Source organism: Cyanistes caeruleus, chromosome 7 (assembly GCF_971803275.1).
Source record: "Cyanistes caeruleus chromosome 7, bCyaCae1.hap1.1, whole genome shotgun sequence".
Classification (NCBI taxonomy): domain Eukaryota; kingdom Metazoa; phylum Chordata; class Aves; order Passeriformes; family Paridae; genus Cyanistes; species Cyanistes caeruleus.
The window spans coordinates 30,266,640-30,288,848 of NC_141707.1; the positions used below are offsets into that span (position 1 = coordinate 30,266,640).

Here is a 22,209-nt window from a genome sequence, read left to right on the forward strand (position 1 = left end):
GACAGTCAGCTCCTGGATAACTAAACAGCCCTCTATCAGATCAGCAGGCCTGTAACAGCCAGGGTCAGCAGTTCACTCTAAGTAAAACTTTCATGCTCTGGATTAGTGAGCCTTAGCACTGTGGCAGATGTGACACACGGTTCTCTGACTGTGGCAGTTCCCGCACCCTGCCACTGGATCCCTCAACCAGCCTGCACAGGGAAACAGAAAGAAGCAAAAGCCCATCAGGTTGGAAGTGACAAAAAAGAGCTTTAAAAGACAAGTTGCCACATGCTAAGTCCTCAGTACACAGAAGAAAATAAATCTAAGAAACAGAAAGAGGTGCAGTACCTTAAACAGCAATGAAAATGAATAGAAGGAAAAAAAACCCACAAAGCAACATGGGACTGCAGTTTCCATCTGTACTGGAGAGTTATTGAACCACAATAGGAAACCTTTGTCTTTTTATTTTCACAGGGAATCTAAGAGGAGGCTCAGTGATTGCATGCTTACAAACCTTTGTAGCGAGCTGTGAATAACTGCACAAGCTGTTCGCAAAATTTTGCCACTAACAACAGCAGTTTTGTGGCAGCACTTCCTATGGCAGGATTGGTGGTAGAGGAAAGCTTATAAACAAGTTCATCCAAAACAGAGTGAAGGGTCTCTTCTTCAACTTGAAGCAAGACAGAACTTTAAAAAGAATAAAGAAAAAAAAGGGGAGTGGGACAGAACAGAATTATTAATTGAAAAATGTGAGCTTTTTAACAGTGTCTTATTTTTAGCTATGTCAGGCTATATACAGCAAACCAAGATACCCAGCTATCTGGACCAGGAATCTGATCCAGGCAGTACAACTGTTTCAACCAACCAATTGCCACTCTCTCAATTTAAGATTAAACCCCCAGCTTTTTAATGTTTTCTAGTTCTACTATAAAGACTAGGGAATAAAACAAACCCAAATAATAAAACACAACAATGCTTGCATATGAAAAGATTTTATTTTACCAAGCAGTAACTACCTTTTATATTTATTATTAAGAAAAATAATGATATGAAAACTAACCTATTGATCCTCAAAATATTGTGTAACACAGACATCATTATAATTGCTGTTTCAACATCATCTGTTATTAACAACTGCAGGAAGCGATCATTTTGTAGTACTGCAAAAAAAACCAAAAACAAGCAAACAAGAAATCATGCAATCAGAACCAGACTTGAAAACACCATAAACCACATAAACTTCATCATAAACCATAGCAAGTAAAACCAGACACTGTTTCTGAAACAAACTCCCTCATTTTTTCCCACTGAAATTTACTGAGATAACTAAACTACTTCAACCTCCAAAAAACGTGCTGAATCCTGTTTTTTCTGCCTTTGGACATCCCTCAGGCACTGATGTTGCAAGGGAATTAAAGCTTTAAACCCCTTTATGTTACAATAGTACCCTTTCTTACAACAACAGTGGAATTAACACTGGGACAACAATACCCAAAAAAGTGAAGGACCTCAACCTTGACAGTTTGTTTACCCCAGGTTATTTAATGCAAGTCTACTGATGTCATTAAAGCACCATCTTTTTTATCCCAGTGTATCACTGGCTACATGTTCAGTAATTTTTCTGACCATGTGTGTTTTTAGTTACACTTCTTATGATCCTTAGGGTTCTGTCCAATACTAGAAACAAAACCAAATTCTGCTTTTAAAAGTCAGTGTGGTTGACATCAGTTTAAATGAAAGCTTGTTTTGGTCACAAATATATAGTGAAGTTTGTTAAATATTTGTAAAATTTCCTGTCATGGAAAAAACTTTAGAAATCTGTCTCAAATTCTATCTACTCATCAGGACTAGCAATGTATTCTGGTCAAATTTTGGCATATTTTGATCACACAGAGGAAAAGATCAATTGTCTCTTATTGTAAAAAAACCAAGATTTTAAAAAGATATAGACTTACAAAGAGAAATGACAGGATGACACTTTAAATATTTATCTCTGAAAGACTAGAAAGGGAACTGTTGAGTATCTCCCTTTTGATACTTGTAGTTGCCATAAACAAATGTTCAGGTGTTCTGTGCATTGACATTTCCCTTACCACATGCTGCTAGTTGAATATGCCCACCGAACAGCCAGCAGATGGCATCAGTTACTACTTGGAACCAATGTAAAAAGTCTTGTTTTTCTTTATCCTAAACAAAAGAGAAGTAGGTAAAAACATGTGTATGATCTTCACTAAGGACTCCATCTTGATGTCATGGGAAAGTTTGTATGCCTCAGGAATTTGGAAACCAAATTCCACCAAATTTCCAAATGAGGTTGGTGAAACTGTAGGAACCAGTAAAAACAAAAACAAACCTAACTTGTGAGACCTTTGAGTTCAGAGGTCAATCAAGAAGATCTGAACATACTAAAAAAATAAAAGCACCCATGTGGGAAAAAAAAAAAACCCACAACAAGGAGAGAGAAATCTTGTTTACTCCTTAAAAATATTTCATACTATAGGAGGGATAAGACAAGTAATAGATTAGCAAATATGCATCACAGATTTAATGCACTAAGTGGGAAATATATTACTTTAAAGAAGGGGGGGGAAATTAAAAAAGGTACCAAGTGGCCAAGGACACAATCAAAATGAAAAAGGTTCCTGATAACTGGTATGGTGAAGCTTCAGAAGTACCTCCTAGTTGGAGGTCTGGGAGCAAACACCAAACAACTATAAAGCTGAAATTTGATCTGTTTGCCAGACTACATCAAGTGCTTGCCTGTGATAGCACTGGACTGGAAAAAAAACATAGACTCAATCACAGAATGGTAGGGTTGGAAAGGAACTAAAGTCTATCTTGTTCCAGCACCACTGCCATGTGCTGGGACATCTTCCAGTAGACCAGTTTTATCAGAGCTTCATGGAGCCTGAATGCTTCCACAGATGGAGCATCCACAGATTCCCTAGACAGTGTGTCCCAGTATTTTACCACCCTGATAGCACAGAATTTCTTCCCAACACTAAATTCAAACCTCCCTCTTTCAGTGTAAACCATCACCCCTTACCCTGTCACTACATGCCCATCTAAAAAGTCCCTCTCCAGCTTTCTTTTAGCCCCTTTAGGCACTGGAGGGGGTGATATAAGCTCTCCTCAGAGACTTCTCTTCTTCATGCTGCACAACCCCATCTCTCTCAGCCTTTCTTCACTGCAGAGGTGCTCCAGTGTTCCCCTATGACCAGTAGGAATTCAGGTTTTAACATGTGAATGCACGAACAGATGAACATTCCAGTCTGTACTCCAAGTGTGAGCCACAGAATATTAAAAATCTGGAATCTTTCTGTGTGGAACAGTGAAAGGGATTTTAACAGTATTACACTCCTGAAAAATGTTAAAAAACACATAGTCATATATCCCACATTAATTGAGCTTCCACAAATGAAACCTTGGGAAGCCTATTCCTATATCCCTGCTGGAGCCCCAGCCCTCAGTCAAGGTTTAACTTTGTATTCGGTTCATACTGACAAGGAGAGAAACAAAATAACAGTAATATGTTAAGCTGTAATATTATCTGCTCTGTGTTTTGGCAATATGTCAGTTTCTGAAAGCTATTTCACAACTTCCCTCGACTTCAAAAACCTGTACAAAAAGCAAAAGAGAGAAGAATAAACTTCAAATCTCCACTGCTAGAGTGGGATTTCCAGAATTCCACTGAGCAAGCATCAAGTCTGGGTGCCCAGTCACCTCTGAGACCATGAAGTTTAAAAGCCAAAGTACTAATTATAATGTAGACTGCATTTGCATTCAAAAGAAATCTTTGCCCACAAGCATGACTCAAGTAGTATGTAGGCTGAGACATAATAAGAAAGTATGGGGGAAATTACATATTGTGGATAAGAGTCTCCTGAGATGTCATTTAGGAAGCTTCCTTCTTAAGCACAAAATGCACTTCTCAAGTACTGGACTAAAAAAAACCCTATGTTACTGCATTGATGCTTTCTGAGAATTGATTGTCTGTGCTGTCTATCACAATACTTTGTAGGAAAACTTTGGCTAAGTGCAAGAAGCCAGTGAGCCAAGAAATGAGATAGTATGGAAAAATGAGGATATTAAAAGAAACTGTCAGAATCCAGGAAGTTGGTTATTTAAATTACTTGTGGGTTTTTGTTGGGGGTACTTTTCCTTCTGATTCTAGAACTCAGAAGCATGAAGGAAACTCGCTGAGATAAACCCTTCTTCAGTGTAAAAAAACAGGGAAATGTGAGAAAGTGTTTAAATCTATAAATTCATGAAGTCTGCTTTTGGCATTCTCCATGTGCAAGTTCAGAAGCAGTGAGCATTCTTGGATTTTTTTTTGCCAAATATGCAGCAGAAATTGAATGACAAAACAAACTTCAACAAACATGATTTAAAATCTTAAGACTTCCTAAATCATTTTTTGTAAAGCTGAATAAAATTAGTGAGAACTAAGTAATTTTGAAGGCTGAACTAATGATATGCAAAGTTACGACACTACCATGACTGGGATGCTGTCTTTTGTAGGCTTTTTTTTTTTCCTCTTATACTGCTCTAATTCTTCAATCCTTCCTATAATTGCACTCCTTCCCTCTACCTTTAAAACTTGTGGAATGTAGTAGCCAAACTATCTAAACAGGCCTATGGTAACAGAGTGGCTTTGCACAAGTCATGGAGCAAATGCTGTACAATGACAGATTTCAGATTCAGATCTCAGAGGCATAAGAAAAACTACAGCAATTTCTGGAAAATAAATTTTCATAATACCATGTTCCTAAAATAATATCCTACTTATCCAACACATGACCTCAGAAAGTTTGCAGGCATTCTCTGCTCTTTTAACTATGAAACTTAAATACCTTGATTGCTCGGATAAATCGTGCTTGCAAGCGTTTTCCCAAAACCAGCAGGCTGTCTATAGCTGAAGGAAGAAACTTCTTGTAAAATTCCTCAGAATCTTCTTTCACTTCTAGCCCTACACAACAATGGCTGAAATGGAGTAAAAAAAAAAAAAAAAAAAGAAAGAAAGAAAAAGGGGAAAAAAATCAACCTGAATAGTCAAAGGCCTGTTTAAACAACTTTGAATGAATGTCACGTCATTGGAGGAATGCTTCAGTGACATGGGACAATTCACCCCTGAACAACAGCTCACTGCTGTGACTGGCTCCAAGGTGGCTGCCTCCAAGGAAGAGCAATCACTCACAGGTTGGAGATACAGTCTATTACTAGTAATACGGTCTATTACTACTTATTATGGCATTTCTCAGTTAAAAACATATCAAAGGCACTTTCTCCTTTAGCCTCATAGAATCTGTTCAGGCTTGTTCCATATTCTAGGGAAGGGCTCTGATGGTCATAAGGAATAAAAAAAAGGCAAAATAGAAGGGTAGAAAAAATACTGATAAAGAAAGCCCAATGACGAAGGGGGAACGCATCAGGCGGTGAAAATATGCAGAAGAAATATACCACAAAACCTTCAGTGAGCCTGTCTACAACTTGTCTCAAACTGAGGAAAGCATGTGGGCTAGAGATCAGTTCCTCTGATCTCAGCTCTCTTATTTTACTCACTGCAACACGTCGGTTGTTTCTGGAAGACTTTTTACAAGAAACTGCATGCTTTACAACTGGTAAGTTGTTTCAGTTCTGATTGCAGAATACCACTGATACCATTGCAACAAAAGAGTCTTCCTGACTCTTTATGAATTTTGCTTTCTGATATCTTATCTAGGCTACGTTAGCTTTTTGGGAACGCACACACATAAAGATGTCTACCAAAGCCCCTGGAAAACAAATTCTAGGCATGAAGCTGAGATTCATCTAGCTACAAAAGGACATTTTTACAGTTAAAATAAATTTCAGTATTCTCTGCAACTGAAAGAACTTACAGGGGATGATTTAAGTATCACACTACTCTGGTGATAACTCTTGCATCCCTTAGTGAAATTCCTCACATTAAAAATTCATACAGCAGATATAGCATAAATAAGAGATGGTCACATAATTACTTCATGCCTTAGAATTTTACTTCCTAGTTAAGCCAAAACTAAGTACAACTTGAGGAAAATTTGAAATGCATTATTTTTCCTGACATTTAAAATTGAGATTAGATCACTGGGGGTTTGAGTTTAAAGTTTTCTTATTTACAACACCATTCTCACAATATCACCACATCAGGTCATCTAGTCTGTATGAACTGTGTCATCTACTATATTTAAAAACATAAATAGATACTTTGAATAGGGATATTAAATAAATATTTAAACACAGTCAAGCCAAGCAGTGAGTCAATCAGGCTGAAGATCTTTGCAAGATGAAATCTAAGCAAACAAAATAACAATTTTTAAATAACCACAATTCAAAATTATGTAATTACTGGGTAAGAGCTATTTCACTGGTTAGTACTGTTCACAGAAAAGGTAAAGCCAATACAAACCCTGTTCCCACCATACTGTTCCCCCAGCTCAGTGAAACACAATGCAAATGAATTAAACACGGCCAATTAGGCTATGCCTGACCCCTCTGCTCTTGACTGCTCCCTGCACTTTAACCCTGGCCTTTCCTGAACAACAAGCCTTATTCTGGATGGGAGCCAATGTATTACAGCTTGAAAAGAGAAAGAGCAAGATGAAAGGACAGAAGGAAAACTGGAAGAAAACTTCTTAGCTTTTTTTTTTTTTTTTAATTTTTTTACCTTAGTATCTCTGCTAGCTGGGCAGCAGTAGCCCAGGCTCCATGTAGCTGAGAGTGGTCTCGCTTAAGGACCAGCAAGCAGTACTGAGTAAGACCATAATCATACAGATCTTGCTTAATTTTATTTAATTCTTCACATCCTAAGGAAGGACTACTTAAAATTCCTGTGGGAAGAAAGCAGGAGAGAGACAAAGAGGAACATAAGATTCTGATGTGCAAGGGTTTTTTTCTTTTTCTAAAATGTAAGAAGAGTATATATACACAGAGCCAAGATCCAGGATTAAAGTAATTGTAAAAGTGCTAACAACAGCATGAAATATTTTGTCAGCAATTTCTGCTGCTACAGCTACAACTCATTTGTAAGATTATATGACAATTGGGAAGGATAGCTAAACTTAGGTTCCCATTTTCTCTACATATTTAGTAGCAAAACATACATTACCTGGGATATGAACCATTTGTATGAATTTCCTGGGCTAGATAAAACCACAACCACTGAGAAACCTACAGCTTCCTTATAATTACATCCCAATTTAGAACAGGACCTGACTTGTTTCAACTGTTCCTATGAGCAGTGGCTGTAGAGCCGGAGGAAAGACAGGGAAGTCACACAGGAGCTCATGATCTTGTTTCTATGTTAAGATTTAAAAACTGAATACTGACAACCACCCTGTTTCTCTGCCCAAAATGCACTGGGAGAAATGATTTGGCCAAGTGTAAGATCCCTGCCTGTATCAGCAGGGAAAGGGCCCACATTATCAGAGTGACAGCTGAAAGGCAGAAAATTCTGTCCATTTGCTCCTCAGCTCCTCCTTATTTTTGCCAAGTCAAATGCCACTCTCAGGAAAAGCTGCTGTATCAATCTTTCTTACAGTTTCAGAAAAATCTTTTGTATTTAAGGAAGAAGACAGGAGAAGGACTGGCCATAGTTCACCAGCTCATCCTTTTATTTTAGGAACGGCATTAATTACCCTTTAACTTCAGCAGCAGCAGGGGGATGTCCTGTTCTGTGCTCTCAGTGATCTGAGCAGCCAAGGCCAGGACCTGGGGGTCCGTGGCTGCCATAAGGAACAGCCAGAGGCACACACCACCATCGATTGCAGCCACCTTCCTTTTTATGTTAAGGCGCGGGGTCCTCACGCCACTACTTCATCCCAGCTCCTGCACCACCAGCTGGAAGCTTCGGGCCGCAGGACTCCCCCTGAGAAAGGAAACAAACATGGAGGGAGCCCCACTCGCGCTCCCTCCCGAGGCCGCGGCCAGCCGGACCGGCTCTGCCGGCAGGGCGCACCTCCGGCCGGGCAGCCTGCGCGCGGCCCCACGGGGCGGGCAGCGGGAGCGGCCTCACCTCACCCAGGGCAGGGGAAAGGGCAGAGGGAGCGCTGCCCTCTCCCACCGGCGTCACCCCGGTGCCCCCAGTGTCCCCGGGAGCGGCGGCGCAGGTGCCTCGAAGCCCCCAGGCCGCGGGGCCCCTCGGAGCGCTCGGAGGGGACCCACGCGCACCCCCGGCCACTCTCACTGCCGCGCGGGGGCTTCCCGACTGCGGGGGGAGGGAGGGGGGATTGCAACGCCGATCCCGCCGTCTCCAACGCGACGGCTCCCCCACGCCCCCCTGCCCTCACAGCTGTGTGGTCGCGGCCTGTCTCCGCCAACCAGCGCTGTCCCCTGCGGGAGGAGGGTTCATTTGCATATCCGCGTGCGGGCTGGCGGCTCGGACACCCCACTGGCGGAAATCTACCGAGGGACGCGCTCACTGACCAATCCAGCTCGGGGGAGGCGGGGCTCTGCCCTTCGCAGCCTATCGGAGCACGCGTGGGCGGGTCCCGCCGGCCCGGGCGGCGTGAGGGATGCTCGGTGCGGGCGGCGGCGGCGGCCCCGGGGCCCGCCATGGTGTGAGGCGCTGCCGCGATGAACGGAACGGTCCCGTCGCTCTACGACCCCAAGGCGCGGGTGCTAAAGCTAGGGGAGAGCTTCGAGAAGCAGCCGCGCTGCGCTTTCCACACTGTCCGCTGTGAGTGCTGGGGTTGGGGCAACGCTCGGGGCTGCGGGGGTCGGAGTGGGGGGTTCGGTGGCCCCCGGTCCCCGCAGTCCCTCTGAAGGGCGGGGGGTGACTGCGGCCAAGCTCGGCGGCTGCCTCTGTCACAGGATTCTGGTGTGCAGCTGGGCGCTGAGTGCCCTGGAGTGCTGGTCCGGGATTTCGGGAGCGGCGCAGGTTTCAGTCGGTGCTGGGAGCACATACGGCCATTGTATCCTAGAACTGTCCCTCTCTATCCGCTGGGCACTAACTTCGCTTTTTATGCCTTTTCCATAGTGTCTCCCTGTAGTTCTGCTGGAAACCGAGCTAAGCTGAACCTGTGGCTCTGTTTTCTTTCCTTGCGCTCAGTTTTCAGAAGTTCCGTATAATTCAACAATCAAAGGTTAAAGGCGGGCAGCGTTAATCACGGAGCCAGTGCACCCTCCCTGAGTACATAATTACTATCTAGAGAGGTGTGTGCCCAAAGATTCTGAGGGTAGCTAGGAAACAAATGCTCCCAGGATTATAGTCCTTGGTAATTTAGGACTGCAGCTTCTGGTTTTGTTGTCTGGCTATTTATAGACTGATATCCCCAAGATTCAGTCTCACGTATGTTCTCTGGAGAGCGTCCTGTGTGCAAGATGGGTAATGTGCTCTGTGAGCAAAGGGAACGGCACTTGGGCAGATTGTCTCCAACTGTGGAAGTGGAGGAGAGGGGAAAAAGACTATAAATGGATTTAAACAAATGCTGCAATTTGAAATTTATCCTAATTTTAAAGAGGACTAACAACTGTCTGGTACCTCCTACCCTTAGAGTTTCATGCTGACTCTTGTAATTTAATGATTTATTCTGAAATCTGTTTTGAAATCTCTCTTCGTTTCCAACAAATGAGACATAGAAACTGGCACATTTTTCTGTTCTATCAAAGGCACATGCAGAAGAAATATCCTCCAACACCTGACTTTTTTTTTAACAGTTGAGTAAAAGGGAAAACAGCTGCTGGTTAGAAGTTAAGATTGGAAGTATTAATATCTTCATTTTCTCAAGTATTAACAGCCACGTGGCCATATGTTAAACAAATATTCTCTGATTTGATGAGAAACTGGAACGATTGTATGCTTATTCCTGTAAGACAACATTTAGAGGTTTGCCCTAAACAAGGTTAGCAAGGGCTGTCACCTGTGTCTGAGCTGCGAGCCTCCTGCTGCACGCACAGTCCTTCCCACCAGCTCCTGCAGCCTTGTTTTCCTGCCCGACTGTTGTGCTGGCTGGAGCCTTGCTTCCCAGCTGTGGTCTGTGCCTCCTGGGCCGTGGCTGCAGGCCGAGTTAGGGAACTGGGAAGCTCCCCAGTTGCAGGAATGCCGCCAGTGACCAGCTGTGTGAGATGGGGCAGGCAGCGAGGCGGGGAGCGTGTGCCGAGGTGTGGCCATGGAGCGTGTGCCGGCCCATGGGTCCCCTCCGCACCTCCACCGGCATCCCGGGGTGCGAGACCCGCCCTGCCTTACCTGGAGCTGCAGGCTCAACCCCACGTTGCGATAATCCTATGTTTTCACAGGCCTTGAAGAACCTCTTGATGCCATCCTGTCTCCCTAAATCGGCACAGACAAAGTTTTGGCTGTAGCCTTTCCCAATTTATTTGTGGTGGAAATGATACTTTGTAGGTAATGGTATGTAACAGAGCTGCCATGCTGATGCCTGAACACATGCATGTTTGCAGTGTCTCTTGGAGTTTTGAAAAGGACCAGAATCGAAAACCCTCTTTTGCTCAAAACTTACTTTAACCAGTACTTTAGATGATGAAAAAACAAAAATGTAAATAAATGTTAAATTGGGAAGGAATTTCACTTTAAGAAAAAATAACTATACTGAAACACCAAGTTTTTGTCAGGTTCTGACATGCTAGTTACAGTGAAGTCAGAAACAGAAAGAGAAAAAGAAATAACTATTGATTCTTCTGAAAATAATTACATGAGAATTTATGTTTTGAAATATAACACAGCTTGTTTGGCTTTTTAACCATTAAAACCTAAAGATGCTTTTCTAATTTTAACTGAAAGATTTAAACACTTACATGAACCCTGAGAAAAGCAGCTTGAATTTGAATTCTACTGACTTATGGAATGATCTGCTCATGGGAATGGTAGATGATACACAAGCAAAAAAGGCTTTTACTTAATAGCCTCCAACTGCAATTAAGTGGTGTATGCATTTATAAGATTCCTGTAAAGCCTGTAAATAATCTAGTTTGTTTTTATATTTAGATGACTTTAAGCCTGCATCTATTGATATGTCCTGTGAAGGAGACCTTGAAGTTGGCAAAGGCGAACAGGTGACAATAACACTGCCAAATATCGAGGTGAGTTGATGTGGCTGAAGAGTGGCAGGCTTAAGGGAATGATTTATTTGGTTGTTCCAAGTATATATCCTGACTGTGGAAGGGTATAAAGTTTTAGTGCTGTTTCAGAGCTGCCTGGGTGATTTTTAGAGTAGAAAAACAATTGCTCTAAGAATGTAAGACTACAAAAGACCCAAAGGTTAATCAGCTGCACTGTAACTTTAAGTGTATTTGCTGCTCTGGAAATATGCTGTAGGATGACCCAGAAGTGTTGCGTACACAGAAAAGCTTTATGTGTATGTTGGCAGTGCTAGCTTCCCCTTGGTATTTATTGCTCTAGTGTAGTTCTAAAGCAGGAAAGACTGGAAAGGGAAAATTTACTACCTGCCATGCTTTTCTGCTCTGCTGATATTGGGACTGAAACCCCTTTCGGTCAGAGGAGCCTGCTCTCCTTGTGAAATAAGCACTTAATCAGTTTCAAACTAAGCTAAGTGAGTAAAATCCCATTTCAGTCAAACACTAGCTGTTTTTGGACATGGCTACTGTGAATCTCATTTGAGTTAACCAATAACATTTTTAATGGCTAGAAATGATCACTTGTAGTGAACTTGTCACCACTGATGGATTGCTGTTCCTAAGAAAAACGACTACAGGAGTAACACTTACTGGACTTCTGATTTAATAGGGCTCAACTCCACCAGTGACTGTATTCAAGGGCTCAAAGAAGCCTTACCTAAAAGAATGTATCTTAATTATCAACCATGACACTGGAGAATGTCGCCTAGAGAAACTTAGTAGCAACATCACTGTGAAAAAAACCAGGTGGGTGATTTACAGGAGAAACAACTGTGCTTTACTCATTGTGAAAATCAGTTTGTTAATGAGTCTAAATTGAGATATATAACTACATATTACTATTTTTAGGAAAACATAATTTTAGAAAGTACCTTGTTCAAAGGAATGAAAAGCCTGCTTTCTCAGCAAACTGACTTCAAATCTTTTGAGTCATAACTGCAGAAGAAATGGAAATTTATATTTGTTAATCAAAACATGTTATATTATTGAAAGAAATAGTAACTATTTTCTGGTGAGTTTAGAGGGAGGAAAACAAAGATCTGTTTGGCTAGTAGCTTGCCTACTGTCTTCTGACTTGTAAATGAGGAAAAAACCCTGAAAAATTTGTGACAGGTCTCAGCAATTTTAATGGCTTGTTTTTCTCATACCAAGTTTTTGTAATATTTTTTTTTCTGCTGCTGAGTCCATATAAGCAACTTCCAGCAGAATTATTAAGCAATCCTGGGTAGCAAGGTATAAAAAAAAAAAATCAATTGACAAAGTGTTATGAAGTTATTAGCACTGTATCAAAAAATCACTTTTAACACACATATGTATAATATCAATAGTATAATATTAATATGTTATATGTATTAGTATAACAACTGACCAGTATAATAACTTACCTAAGAATCTAATGATGATATTTAGAAAGGCATGAGAAATAAGTCCATGGTACCATATCCCCTGTGTTCTTGCCTTTTTCCTTGCATCTTGCCTTCTAGTAATTAAAAATCTTTCTCTTTTACACACAGAGCTGAAGGAAGTAGTAAAGTCCAGTCTCGCATTGAGCAGCAACAGCAGCAAATGCGAAATGCAACAAAAGTTCCAAATAACATTAAAAACTCTCCATCAAAAGAAAAAACGTTTCCATCTTCTCCTATGGATGACATTGAACAGGGTAAGCTCCACTGGCACATAAGTTTCAGAAACTTTGATGTTAACAAGCAATTGGTTTTTAAAAGGTTTTTGCATGTGCAGGTTGTTTTTGTTTTGTTTTGTGTTATTTGAGTTTCACACTAGAAGCTTATTATGTGAGCAACTTTACTCTGATATGGAAATGACCACTCTGGCTCAAGTGTTTGTAGCTTGTGATAGTAAAAAAACAGCTGCACCATTAGACTTAATAATGCCAAGAGTCCCGGTGCTGTCTCCTTGACTCTGTCTTCCACTGCTACTTTAATCAAGTGTATGCTTGGTTGTATTGTGGTACTGGAACTAAGTCACTTCCATTTTGACATTGCTCCTTTTTCTTTCTGTGCACTCAGCAAAAATGTTACAGTACTTTACAACTCAACATTCACTTTATATTACCAGATAGAGCCCTGTGGAAGATGAGGTTCCAATGAAAAAGACAGCTAAAAAGCTTGCATAAATCAACCCTTGAGCAGTGCTATGTACTGTTTCCTTGAGAGACTCTGGTTTGGTGTGACACTCATATTTCACTTAATAGGAGGCCTTATTTCCTTTGGGAGGACAAGGAAGAGATGGCAGGTGGTAATTACTTGCTACAGAAATGCTGACAGGTGGCAGTTTCATTGACTGGAACTGACATCTGCTTCCTAAGTTGTTCTGAATTCCTTTAAACAGATTTTTTTAGATGTATCATTATGAAGATGATTTTTGTTTCCATTTTGGTCTTAGGCTCTGACCACCAATTTATATTGCAGACCAGTACTCAAATTCATCTAAGGTTTCAAAGAAGAAGGAAAACTTGAGCACATCAAATAAAATTATGCCTTTTCTAAGTGTTTTTGGGGGGAGTGGTCGTATCAAACACTGTGTCTCCTAAGTGACTGCCAATGTACCAAACTTTATGTAGTGCCAGTCCAATTTTGAATACTATTTAAAATGCTGAAAAATTGAAAAGGATGGTAGAGATATCAAGTCATCTAGTCCATCCTTCTGTCCTAAAGTCAGATTTCTGATGTAACTTTTAACCTGTTCTTAGAATCTTCCACTGACAGATCCTTGTACTTGCTGGCAAGCCATTCCAGGGCTTTGCTCTCCTTACTGTTCAGGTTCTCCTGTATAAATAGTCTAACAGCAAACCTATTACTATTAAATATTTCATATTTATCATGCAAGTACAGAGCAGATTACTGTGCTGCTTTTGAGCAGTCCTTCACAGACTCAAACTCCTCTTTCCTATTCTTCATGCAAAATGACGCCAGTTGGTTCAATCTTTCCTTGAAGTTTACTTTCTAAATTCCTGATTTGTTGTCAATTTCCTTTAGCTTTCTTGCTATGAGTCCAAAAACTTCCTAAAATATGGCCCGCAAACACACCTACTGAGGTTTTAGCAGTGCTGATGTGACAAGAAGGCTGCCTTAGAGTCACTGTTCATCTTTATACACAAAGAACAAATAGTATCACAAGACCAAACAGTATCAAGTCATTTCCGCACAGCCTGGTGTGGTAGAATCGTGTGTAGGAATCCACTGTAACTCTCGGACTCTTCAGAAGTGTTGCCTGCTTAATTATTCTTCATCCCATAGCTGTGTAACTAACTATTCCTGCTTAAGTACACTACCTGGAACTTGTTACTGACTTTTTCTGGGGTGGAGGGGAAGCTCATTCTGCCATTAATCCTCTAGTATGTGTACAGCTCTTCCTTCACTGGTTAAAATGACTTAATTTAAATTCTGTCTGATTAAATTACATCAAAATTCAAGGCAGAGATCTTATTTCTCAGCTTTTTGTTTTGGCCATTCACTTAAAATTGTTCTTATATTAGACATTGCTTAGGAGGAAGTGGAATTGAATGCTTAGGAATTGAGTGGTGTCTTTCAGTTAGGTGTCTTACAGCTCCAGATGTGTGGTGGGTCATGTTCTCTTATACGTGCCCTTAATAAAAGAAGGATGCTTAGATGCTTCCAATTCTTATTTCCTTTCTGCTCCCCTTCTTTTTTTCCTTATGTTTGAGTTGTCCAGTCTTTCAGTGCTCTTTCTTTTCTCTTCTAGCATTGAGTTAATTTGTCCCTGTAGCCATAGCTGCACTACTTCAAGTACCATTTTTCCTGAACACCATTTTCTTTTTGATTGGCCTTTGATAAAGATGGCCTTTCCTTTAGATTGGCCTTTAATAACTTATATTTCATAGAAGTTTGTTTTGAAGATTAATCTTTTTTTCCCTTCTCCCTTCTTCTTTTAAGCTTTGCACTGTCATGCATCTTGGTGACTTTCACCTTCAATCTGTTCTGTATTGCATAAATTTGAAGAGAGATGAGTTACTCTCCTACTTGCTTTATTGTGTCTGCTATATCAAAGCTGTTCCTGAAGTATTCTAAGAGCTTGTGAGACCATCTTAACAAATGTCTAGGTAGTTACAATCTTGTATAGTGATGAGCTTCTGCACCCTGTATAATTTCTCAAGTCCTCCCTCCACCATGATTCAGAGGTCTGTTTCACACTTCTCTCAGCACTCGTGTTCTGCACAATTATTATGTGTACCCTTCTGCAAAGATTGACTTCCTCTGTATGTTGGACTTATGTGGGAAATGCATACTGTGCAGCATTATTTGCACCTCCAAATCTATAATGAAACAAGGATATGGAGAAATCTTCCTCATATAAACTTTGGATGGTTCTTTTGGATATTCTTCATGCTTAACTTGATTTTGAGCAAAAGGTCACGTGGTCCAAACAAGTGTACTGATTGTAATGCTGAACTGCTGGGAGGCATTTTGGATGCAGTTGCAGACATCTTGCAGCGACTGATCTGTGGATTGTAACTGTAGTTTTTAGTCAGTGAAAGCCATATTTGGGGTGTTAAGGAAAACACAGAACATTTTGTGTTAGTTACAGAAATTAAAGGCTATGTGGGATGCATTACCCCATGGAATGCAGGGTTAAGTTTTTGTGTTCACAGTCACCCTTGTTCTAACACTTGGCTTGAAAGGGAGAAAGTGCTCAAGCTATAGGGGTAGAAAACCACATGATAGGCTGGATACTCACTTGTGCCCTTTTCTTTGTTCTGGAGAGCTTTGGTGGGTTTGGTCTGGGGTGTTTTAAAGTTGCTGTAATGTGTGCCTGATGTCTGTTGATGTTTTTTCCTTTTTTCTACTCTTCCCTATATTTCAATTATGATGAATGTAAACTGAGAAACAAATCATATTGTTTGCAGAGCTAAAAGCAGAAGCCAGTATCATGGACCAGCTGAGTAGCTCTGATAGCTCATCTGACTCAAAAAGTTCTTCGTCCTCTTCATCAAGTAGTGAAAATAGTTCTAGTGATTCTGAAGATGAGGAAATGAAGCCCTCTCTTCCTATGTCAATGCCATATTTGCAGCCTACTGTGTCTGCCATACCACAACAGGCTGTTCCTGACAAAGATGCCAGTCATAACAGATCCCAAGAGAGCAGTGGTCATATGATGAATACACTACGTAAGTACAAAGACTGTTCTTTTCTTAGTGCACAATTCCAGACATCAAGATTCTGAAAGGAAACCATATTGTTTTTAAGTATGTCTCTGTTATAATTAAAACTGTGGGAAGTGATGCTAGGGTTTGATTGTTCAGCAGCAGGCTGAATTAGACACTGGGCTAGAAGGTATGTGGTTCACAGAGATATTAAATTGAAGCTGAAGCAGTTGAAAATATTTCCTAAGCTGTTCTGGCTTCCTCCCAGTTCTATACATTGGGACTGGAGAACAGTAATTTTGTATTGAAAATACTTGAACTAACAAGACACTCCCTAAACATACGCTTATAATTTCTTGGATAAAACTATGGGAAGGATACTATGGTTGCAATACTCTGAGTTACAGAAAAGATGGTGTATTCTTAGCTGTGTCAGTTACAATTATTCATGGCAGTGTTCCACTGGCCAACATGGCAAAACTGTCCTTTGCATATAAGGAAGGAGGTGATTTGCTTTCAGGTGATATTATCTTATTCTACACATTAGGCAACTAAAACTGTAATTTGAAGAGTAGCTGTGATGTTCAAGAGGGTTGCTGCACAACCTGGAACTGAATGCTCAATGTATTCAAGAAAAGGAAAGTTTAGAAGACTCTCATATTAAAAAAAAAAAAAAAAAAAATCCCGCTAGGCAGAGAAACTTAAGTTCACTACCTAAATAACAGGAGTATTCAGACATAGAAGTGAGTATTCAGCTATGATAACTCTTCCAGAATGTTTCAATTTTTAATTCACTGCTTAGCTGCCATATTGGTTTGAAGAGATTTCCATCAATCCTGGTTTGTAGCTTAAGAACATTATGGTTTATCATTTATATGTAAACTTGTTATACTAAAATTTTAGACTTGGGCAGATCTACTTTGATTTCAGCTCTTAGTGGATAACATGAATGACAGTTCTTTTATTTTCTTTTTTTTTTTTTTTTTAGCTAGTATTTAAATACTTAAATAACCTGCATTGATATTTAATTATGTACTGCATTAACAGATAAGATCAGACTGAAAGGTCCTGTGACTTCACAAGCAGAGAACTAAATGCTGCTTTCATTTTACTGTCACTGCAAAGAACAAAGTCTTCATGTTTACAATTTGTGTAACTTTAGAGTGCCACTTATTTCAACCCTTACTGACAAATGTGATTTCTTGTTCTCCACACTTTATTTAAAGTTGTTATGAAAATGTGATTAAGCTTTATCCCCAGTGACAGAATCTCAGGTGGCAATGCTTCCAGTGGGAAATACAAGTACATGTGGTCAAGTCTACCAGTTCCAGCATAGGGAGAAAATGCTGCTTAAACCATGACAACATCAAGACTGTTTCAGGGGAAGTCAGTGGCTTGATGTTGCTTGAGAACTATGTTGACATGTAGAACCTCTGCCTGTAAACTTAGGCCTCTGAGTTTGTCCAGCTCTTGAGATTATTGCCATTTACTTCTATTATGGTTACAGATATGTTACAGTTTAAAACAATTCCACCCCTAACTTTCAGTGCAGTTAAGACTTACAGGACACTTCCACTAGTTAAAGATCAAACCAGCTACTTCCAAGGAGATTGCTTTTCTCTAGCTCTGTTGCTGAGTGAATTTGGCAGGAGCGTAAAACCTAGAGACACTAAATGGATAGCACATTGTTCTACTTTGAATGGCAAGAGTTCTCAGTCTGATTTTGTACAGTCATTTCTTCCACCTCAAATAAATTTTTGCAAAAATAAAATATTGAATCAACGAATGTCAGCACAAGCTGCTTGCTTGTCTAATCTTGCTTTGAGGTGTGTGTACTTATGTCTGTGACTAGTTTTGTGCACTTCTGTAGAATCAGGGCTATACCAGGTAATTAGTGAAGTTTTTCTTTGACATTCTGTGTGCAGGGAGAAGGTTGGGGGAAGCTTAGAGAACAGAGTTTTATCTTGCATGTAGAAATTATGCAGCTGAGATTTTGTAGAACTTGGAAAATGGAGGAGGTGGTGTCTAGAGCATGGTAACTAAATACTTCTGTCAGGTACATATCTACCTCTTCAGGAATCTTGGGCTCAAGACTGCTCCTCACTCCCAAAATATTACTTCTTCCCCTTTCTATCTTGAGAAGCTGATTATATAGGCTCACAACTTGCCATATAATAAAATCTGTAAATGGCGGCACTAATAAATCTGTTCTTCATGAATATTTGATCATATGTTGCTTTATGTCTACTTTTTGTTTAAACAAGGGTTATGTTAAACAAAGTAGCTTTCCAAAGAAAACCCAGCATAGACGGGCTATTCTGTGGCCTTGTGTTAGATACTTAGTATTCAACACAACTTCACCACTTTTGACGCCTGGTGCTGGTACAGACATAGCTGTTTCATTTTGACAAGTAATAATTTTCCCTTATATTAGCTTGGTGTTGGTGTGACCACTAAGATGTCTGAAACAGTGATCACTCCAATGAGTTTCCCTGTCCCCTGTAACTAGCAAGAATTCAGTTGAATATATTACATTCACTGATTTAAAAACATAGGAAATGTAATTTGCAGTGCAATCTATTTCCCCAATTAGTATTGCTAATAAGCAACTGGCACCATGAAAATTCAACAGTTCTCCCTCACTTTACTACTGCCGCATTAAGTACAATAGTCTAGATGTTTCTTCAGGATCCTCATTAAATGAGCTTTCTGTCTTTGCACCAAATCCATCTGAAAGCCACCAGCTCTTGTTTGTGCTATTTTGCCCTCTCTCTGAAGGAGTTTTTTGGAGATAGGGTTGTAAAAATGAGGCAGAAAGTTTAGCCTGAAGTAAATCCTAACATATTAATTCTGACTCTGGAACTTTGAGTTCTTGCTTTTCCCATCTGCTGGTTTTCTCAAGCATTGGTATTTTTGGCTAGTGTTACAGGGTTTGTGTAATTTCTATTAACTGTGTTGAAATAACTTTTGAAGGCTGAAGAAACATTATTTATAAGGTTATCTTCTTGTTCACACTCCCTGTCCTCCCATAAAGTAGGTAGTGCATAACAGTGCTGGGACTTCTAAGAATTCACAGTAGTTCTCCTTGGAGTGATAAATAAAGGAGTTTAATTTACCAATACCATTCTATTTCTTGAAAGATCTTTTAGGATATTACATTGTTATGAATAATTATTGACAAATAACTTGATTTTGTTCTTTCTAAATTGCTTTTTAAATTTGTCTTAATATGGCTGTAAATTTTTCCTCTATATAGATGATTGGAAACAAAAAAAATGTCTACAGTAATACTTCATAAAGATTGCTGGAAACAACCATCTTCACTATTCTTTTCTTATATAAAGTGTTTTTGTTGTTGCAGAGAAACATGTACCACTTTCTAAGCTTTACTGCTGACACAGTGGAAAACAAAGGAAGGCTAAATGCAGCCATGTTAAAGACTCCAGTGTTCTGCCAGAAATTATATGCCTGAGAATAAAAGATCCAATCTGTCTTGTGGGGTTTACCCACTTGAGGTTACTTTTTCACCCATCTGCAAAAGGGGTCTGTGAAGGGTGCTGCAGCTGAGGAAAGGGCATGTGAAAATAGTGTGTTGACTCAGTTTTCTCAGTTTCAGTGATTTTTCTTTTATTTTTAGGCTATTTCTGCACAGCCTGAGATTATTGGTTTATTTCTTTTGTAATGGTTGTTTGGCAAGGGAGGTGTGGGTAAAAGCATACCAGTTGGAACAGACTCCTAAAAACGTGTGGGAAGTTGCTAGATATGATGTAGATTGTGTAGAGCATACTGCTGTATTTTTTGTTAGTTATCTGTCATCCTGGGAAGATTCCCCTCCTCCCACCCCCTGAGTTTATGGACATCCACAGCAAGCACAGTGTAGTCTTTTTACTTCCTCATTTTGAAATATATAGAGAGAGAGAGCCACCAAATTAAAGTGCTGTGTAAAATTTCTTTTGATGTTTTGTTTGCTCACTTGTTCCAAAACCAGTTTGAAATAGTAGGTCACTGATACATCTTTAAGTGGTACGTCAAAGAGCTGCTCTTCTTGATTGAGACACCACTTTGTTTTCAAGCACAGCTGAGTAGCATTCAGACGTGTTTCCAAAAAAACCCAACAACTTGTTTTTCATAAAACTGCATTCACCAGCAGTTTTTCCACTTGTGAAGCATGAAAATGTGGGTGGCAGAGATACTTAGGTGTTGTCTTTTGTGATCTGGTGATATTAAATAAATGCCCTTGTGCAAATATGCTAATGGCTTCCTTGCCAAGATTTTAAAATTGTAGAAAAGTGATCTCTCTAAGGTTCTGTCACTGGGTGTGTGGTTCTATACCTACTTATTCTTTTATCATAGAATAGTTTGGGTTAGAAGAGACTTGAAGGATCATCTTGTCCAGCCCCCCCTTACCTATTTCCTATTAGCTTTTCTAAGCCTTAATTGGGAAAGGGAAGATCTTGAAAGAAGAAAATTATTTCCTTGAAAATGACTAATATATTGACTCTTTCTCTTCTAGGAAATGACTTGCAGCTGAGTGAATCTGGAAGCGATAGTGATGACTGAACAACTTTTTGGCCTTAAATGTATCACCTTTTTTTGCTAAATAAGTCTTAGCATCTGTTTTGCACTAAGATTAGATTACCAGAGACTGGAATGAATGTCCTCAATTTTGATAACAGACATCCTAATTTTCTACTGACACATCATGTCTATAATACAGCAGCATTGATATCCTGTCAGTGCTATGGTTATGTGTTTATCTTTCAAATTACTGTATTTACAGTAAAATTGTGTATGATCTGATTTTGATTATTTTTGCCTCAGCCACCTGTTTTACTTGAAACTGATTTGTAACAGCTAGTTACTTTATATAAATAGCTATGGAATGGAGAAATTTCTGATATTTATGGAGGCAAGTTTCCTTCCTATCATTTAACTGCTGATCTCACAACTTTGACCTGGAGGGAGTGAAAGGGAGAACAACTAAATGAGGTCTGCCATGTCAGCTACACTTTTTGTTCAGTTCACAGTTTATACCTTTAAGGAAACTGCTGAATAATGTGGTCCACTAGTGCAGTTACAGTTTACAATTGTTCAACACATTGCTGAATTCTTAATTTCATTGTATAATCGGACTTTATATTTCTGAGCCTCAAGATTCCTAAGGGAACTTATCTATTCTCTGCCTGTTTTATGTAACTTGAATAGGGCAGTCTTTTTACAACCTTTTTGTATCTAAATTTAGGTAACTGCAGAGACAGCAATGAATTTCCTTCATTCAATTCTGTAATGGAAATCAGAAAATTTCTTTGTGGAAGTATAAAAGTAATTTAATAAAGCAAATGTCTATCATTTTCATGCATCAGATTGTTTTTACTGATTAAGAATTTTATTTTCTACCTAAAGTAGTCATGCCAGTGAAAGGGTCAGGAAAAGAAATAAAGCAGTGAAATAGTAGCTAATAAGGATCTTCATCCTGTCTACAAGACTGAAATGTTTGTTGCTTTTGTTACATTGAGGTGACTCTTACTAAGAGCTTGCCAAAAGTTTTTGGTGGTGCAACTGAATGTTTATTACGGATTATATCCAAATGCCAGTGAGAGGTAGTACTATATTAGACAACAAAAGGTCTTATTTTTTCCACATTTGAAATTATACTTCATGACCTGAAGAACTAAGGATCAGACTCCAAATTTCATCCTGTAATTTACTACTTAAGAGTTTTGTAACACTAGCAAATGTCTGTAGGGTGAGTTCTGACAAGATAAGTCTGTTCAGTCCTGCACAGAAGTCTCCTTTGCTGGATTGCAGTGATTGGGTCACAGTTGTATGTCTAAACTGAGGATTGAATCCCATATGTCAGCCTGAATGTGCAGACAAGGAAAAAACTGCACACTCAGTAAATGTATACAATAGATGGTACTATGAGAGCTTATTCTCTGAACTCTGCTCTATCAGCCCAGTGAAATATCAGAAATTAAATTAAATATGGGAAATGC

General features: G+C 39.7%; 2 protein-coding genes and 1 long non-coding RNA gene across 7 annotated transcripts in view; 1 reads left to right on the top strand and 2 right to left on the bottom strand.

The window, feature by feature from the left end:
* Window positions 1-8,188, bottom strand: part of IQCB1 (IQ motif containing B1) — a 23,930-nt gene extending 15,742 nt beyond the window's left edge. For all 4 annotated transcript variants that reach the window (XR_015289175.1, XM_086897426.1, XM_086897425.1 and 1 more), the window contains exons 1-7: window positions 8,015-8,188; window positions 7,638-7,867; window positions 6,668-6,830; window positions 4,836-4,965; window positions 2,076-2,169; window positions 1,043-1,142; window positions 497-669 (exon numbers count right to left, since the gene is read on the bottom strand). Coding sequence is in view for 3 of the 4 variants with exons in the window: in XM_086897426.1 (XP_086753552.1) it covers window positions 497-669; window positions 1,043-1,142; window positions 2,076-2,169; window positions 4,836-4,965; window positions 6,668-6,830; window positions 7,638-7,731 (754 nt within the window). In the remaining variant the exon portion in view is untranslated. The remainder of the gene's footprint in view (window positions 1-496; window positions 670-1,042; window positions 1,143-2,075; window positions 2,170-4,835; window positions 4,966-6,667; window positions 6,831-7,637; window positions 7,868-8,014) is intronic.
* A 147-nt stretch (window positions 8,189-8,335) lies between these two features.
* EAF2 (ELL associated factor 2) lies at window positions 8,336-21,562 on the top strand. 2 transcript variants are annotated; one of them, XM_023931276.2, is made up of 6 exons: window positions 8,336-8,677; window positions 10,943-11,037; window positions 11,702-11,838; window positions 12,606-12,751; window positions 15,977-16,237; window positions 20,727-21,562. In XM_023931276.2, the coding sequence occupies exons 1-6, from the start codon at window positions 8,575-8,577 to the stop codon at window positions 20,771-20,773; spliced, it is 789 nt and encodes a 262-aa protein (XP_023787044.1). In that variant the 5' UTR covers window positions 8,336-8,574; the 3' UTR covers window positions 20,774-21,562. The 2 variants fall into 2 exon arrangements, with proteins under 2 accessions (XP_023787044.1, XP_023787045.1); XM_023931277.2 differs by lacking the exon at window positions 8,336-8,677 and adding an exon at window positions 10,237-10,348.
* On the bottom strand, window positions 9,511-12,607 carry LOC111932244 (uncharacterized). Its single transcript, XR_002866020.2, has 3 exons — window positions 12,477-12,607; window positions 11,964-12,027; window positions 9,511-10,270 (listed from the first exon to the last, which is right to left on the bottom strand). It is a non-coding gene; the product is annotated as an uncharacterized LOC111932244 (long non-coding RNA).
* Window positions 21,563-22,209: the final 647 nt, after the last annotated feature.

Coding starts and splice junctions, on each gene's coding strand:
- EAF2 (XM_023931276.2), top strand. CDS start 8,575: ATGAACGGAACGGTCCCGTCGCTCTACGACCCCAAGGCGCGGGTGCTA. Junction 12,752..15,976: donor TATGGATGACATTGAACAGG/GTAAGCTCCACT, acceptor TATTGTTTGCAG/AGCTAAAAGCAGAAGCCAGT. Junction 16,238..20,726: donor TCATATGATGAATACACTAC/GTAAGTACAAAG, acceptor TTTCTCTTCTAG/GAAATGACTTGCAGCTGAGT.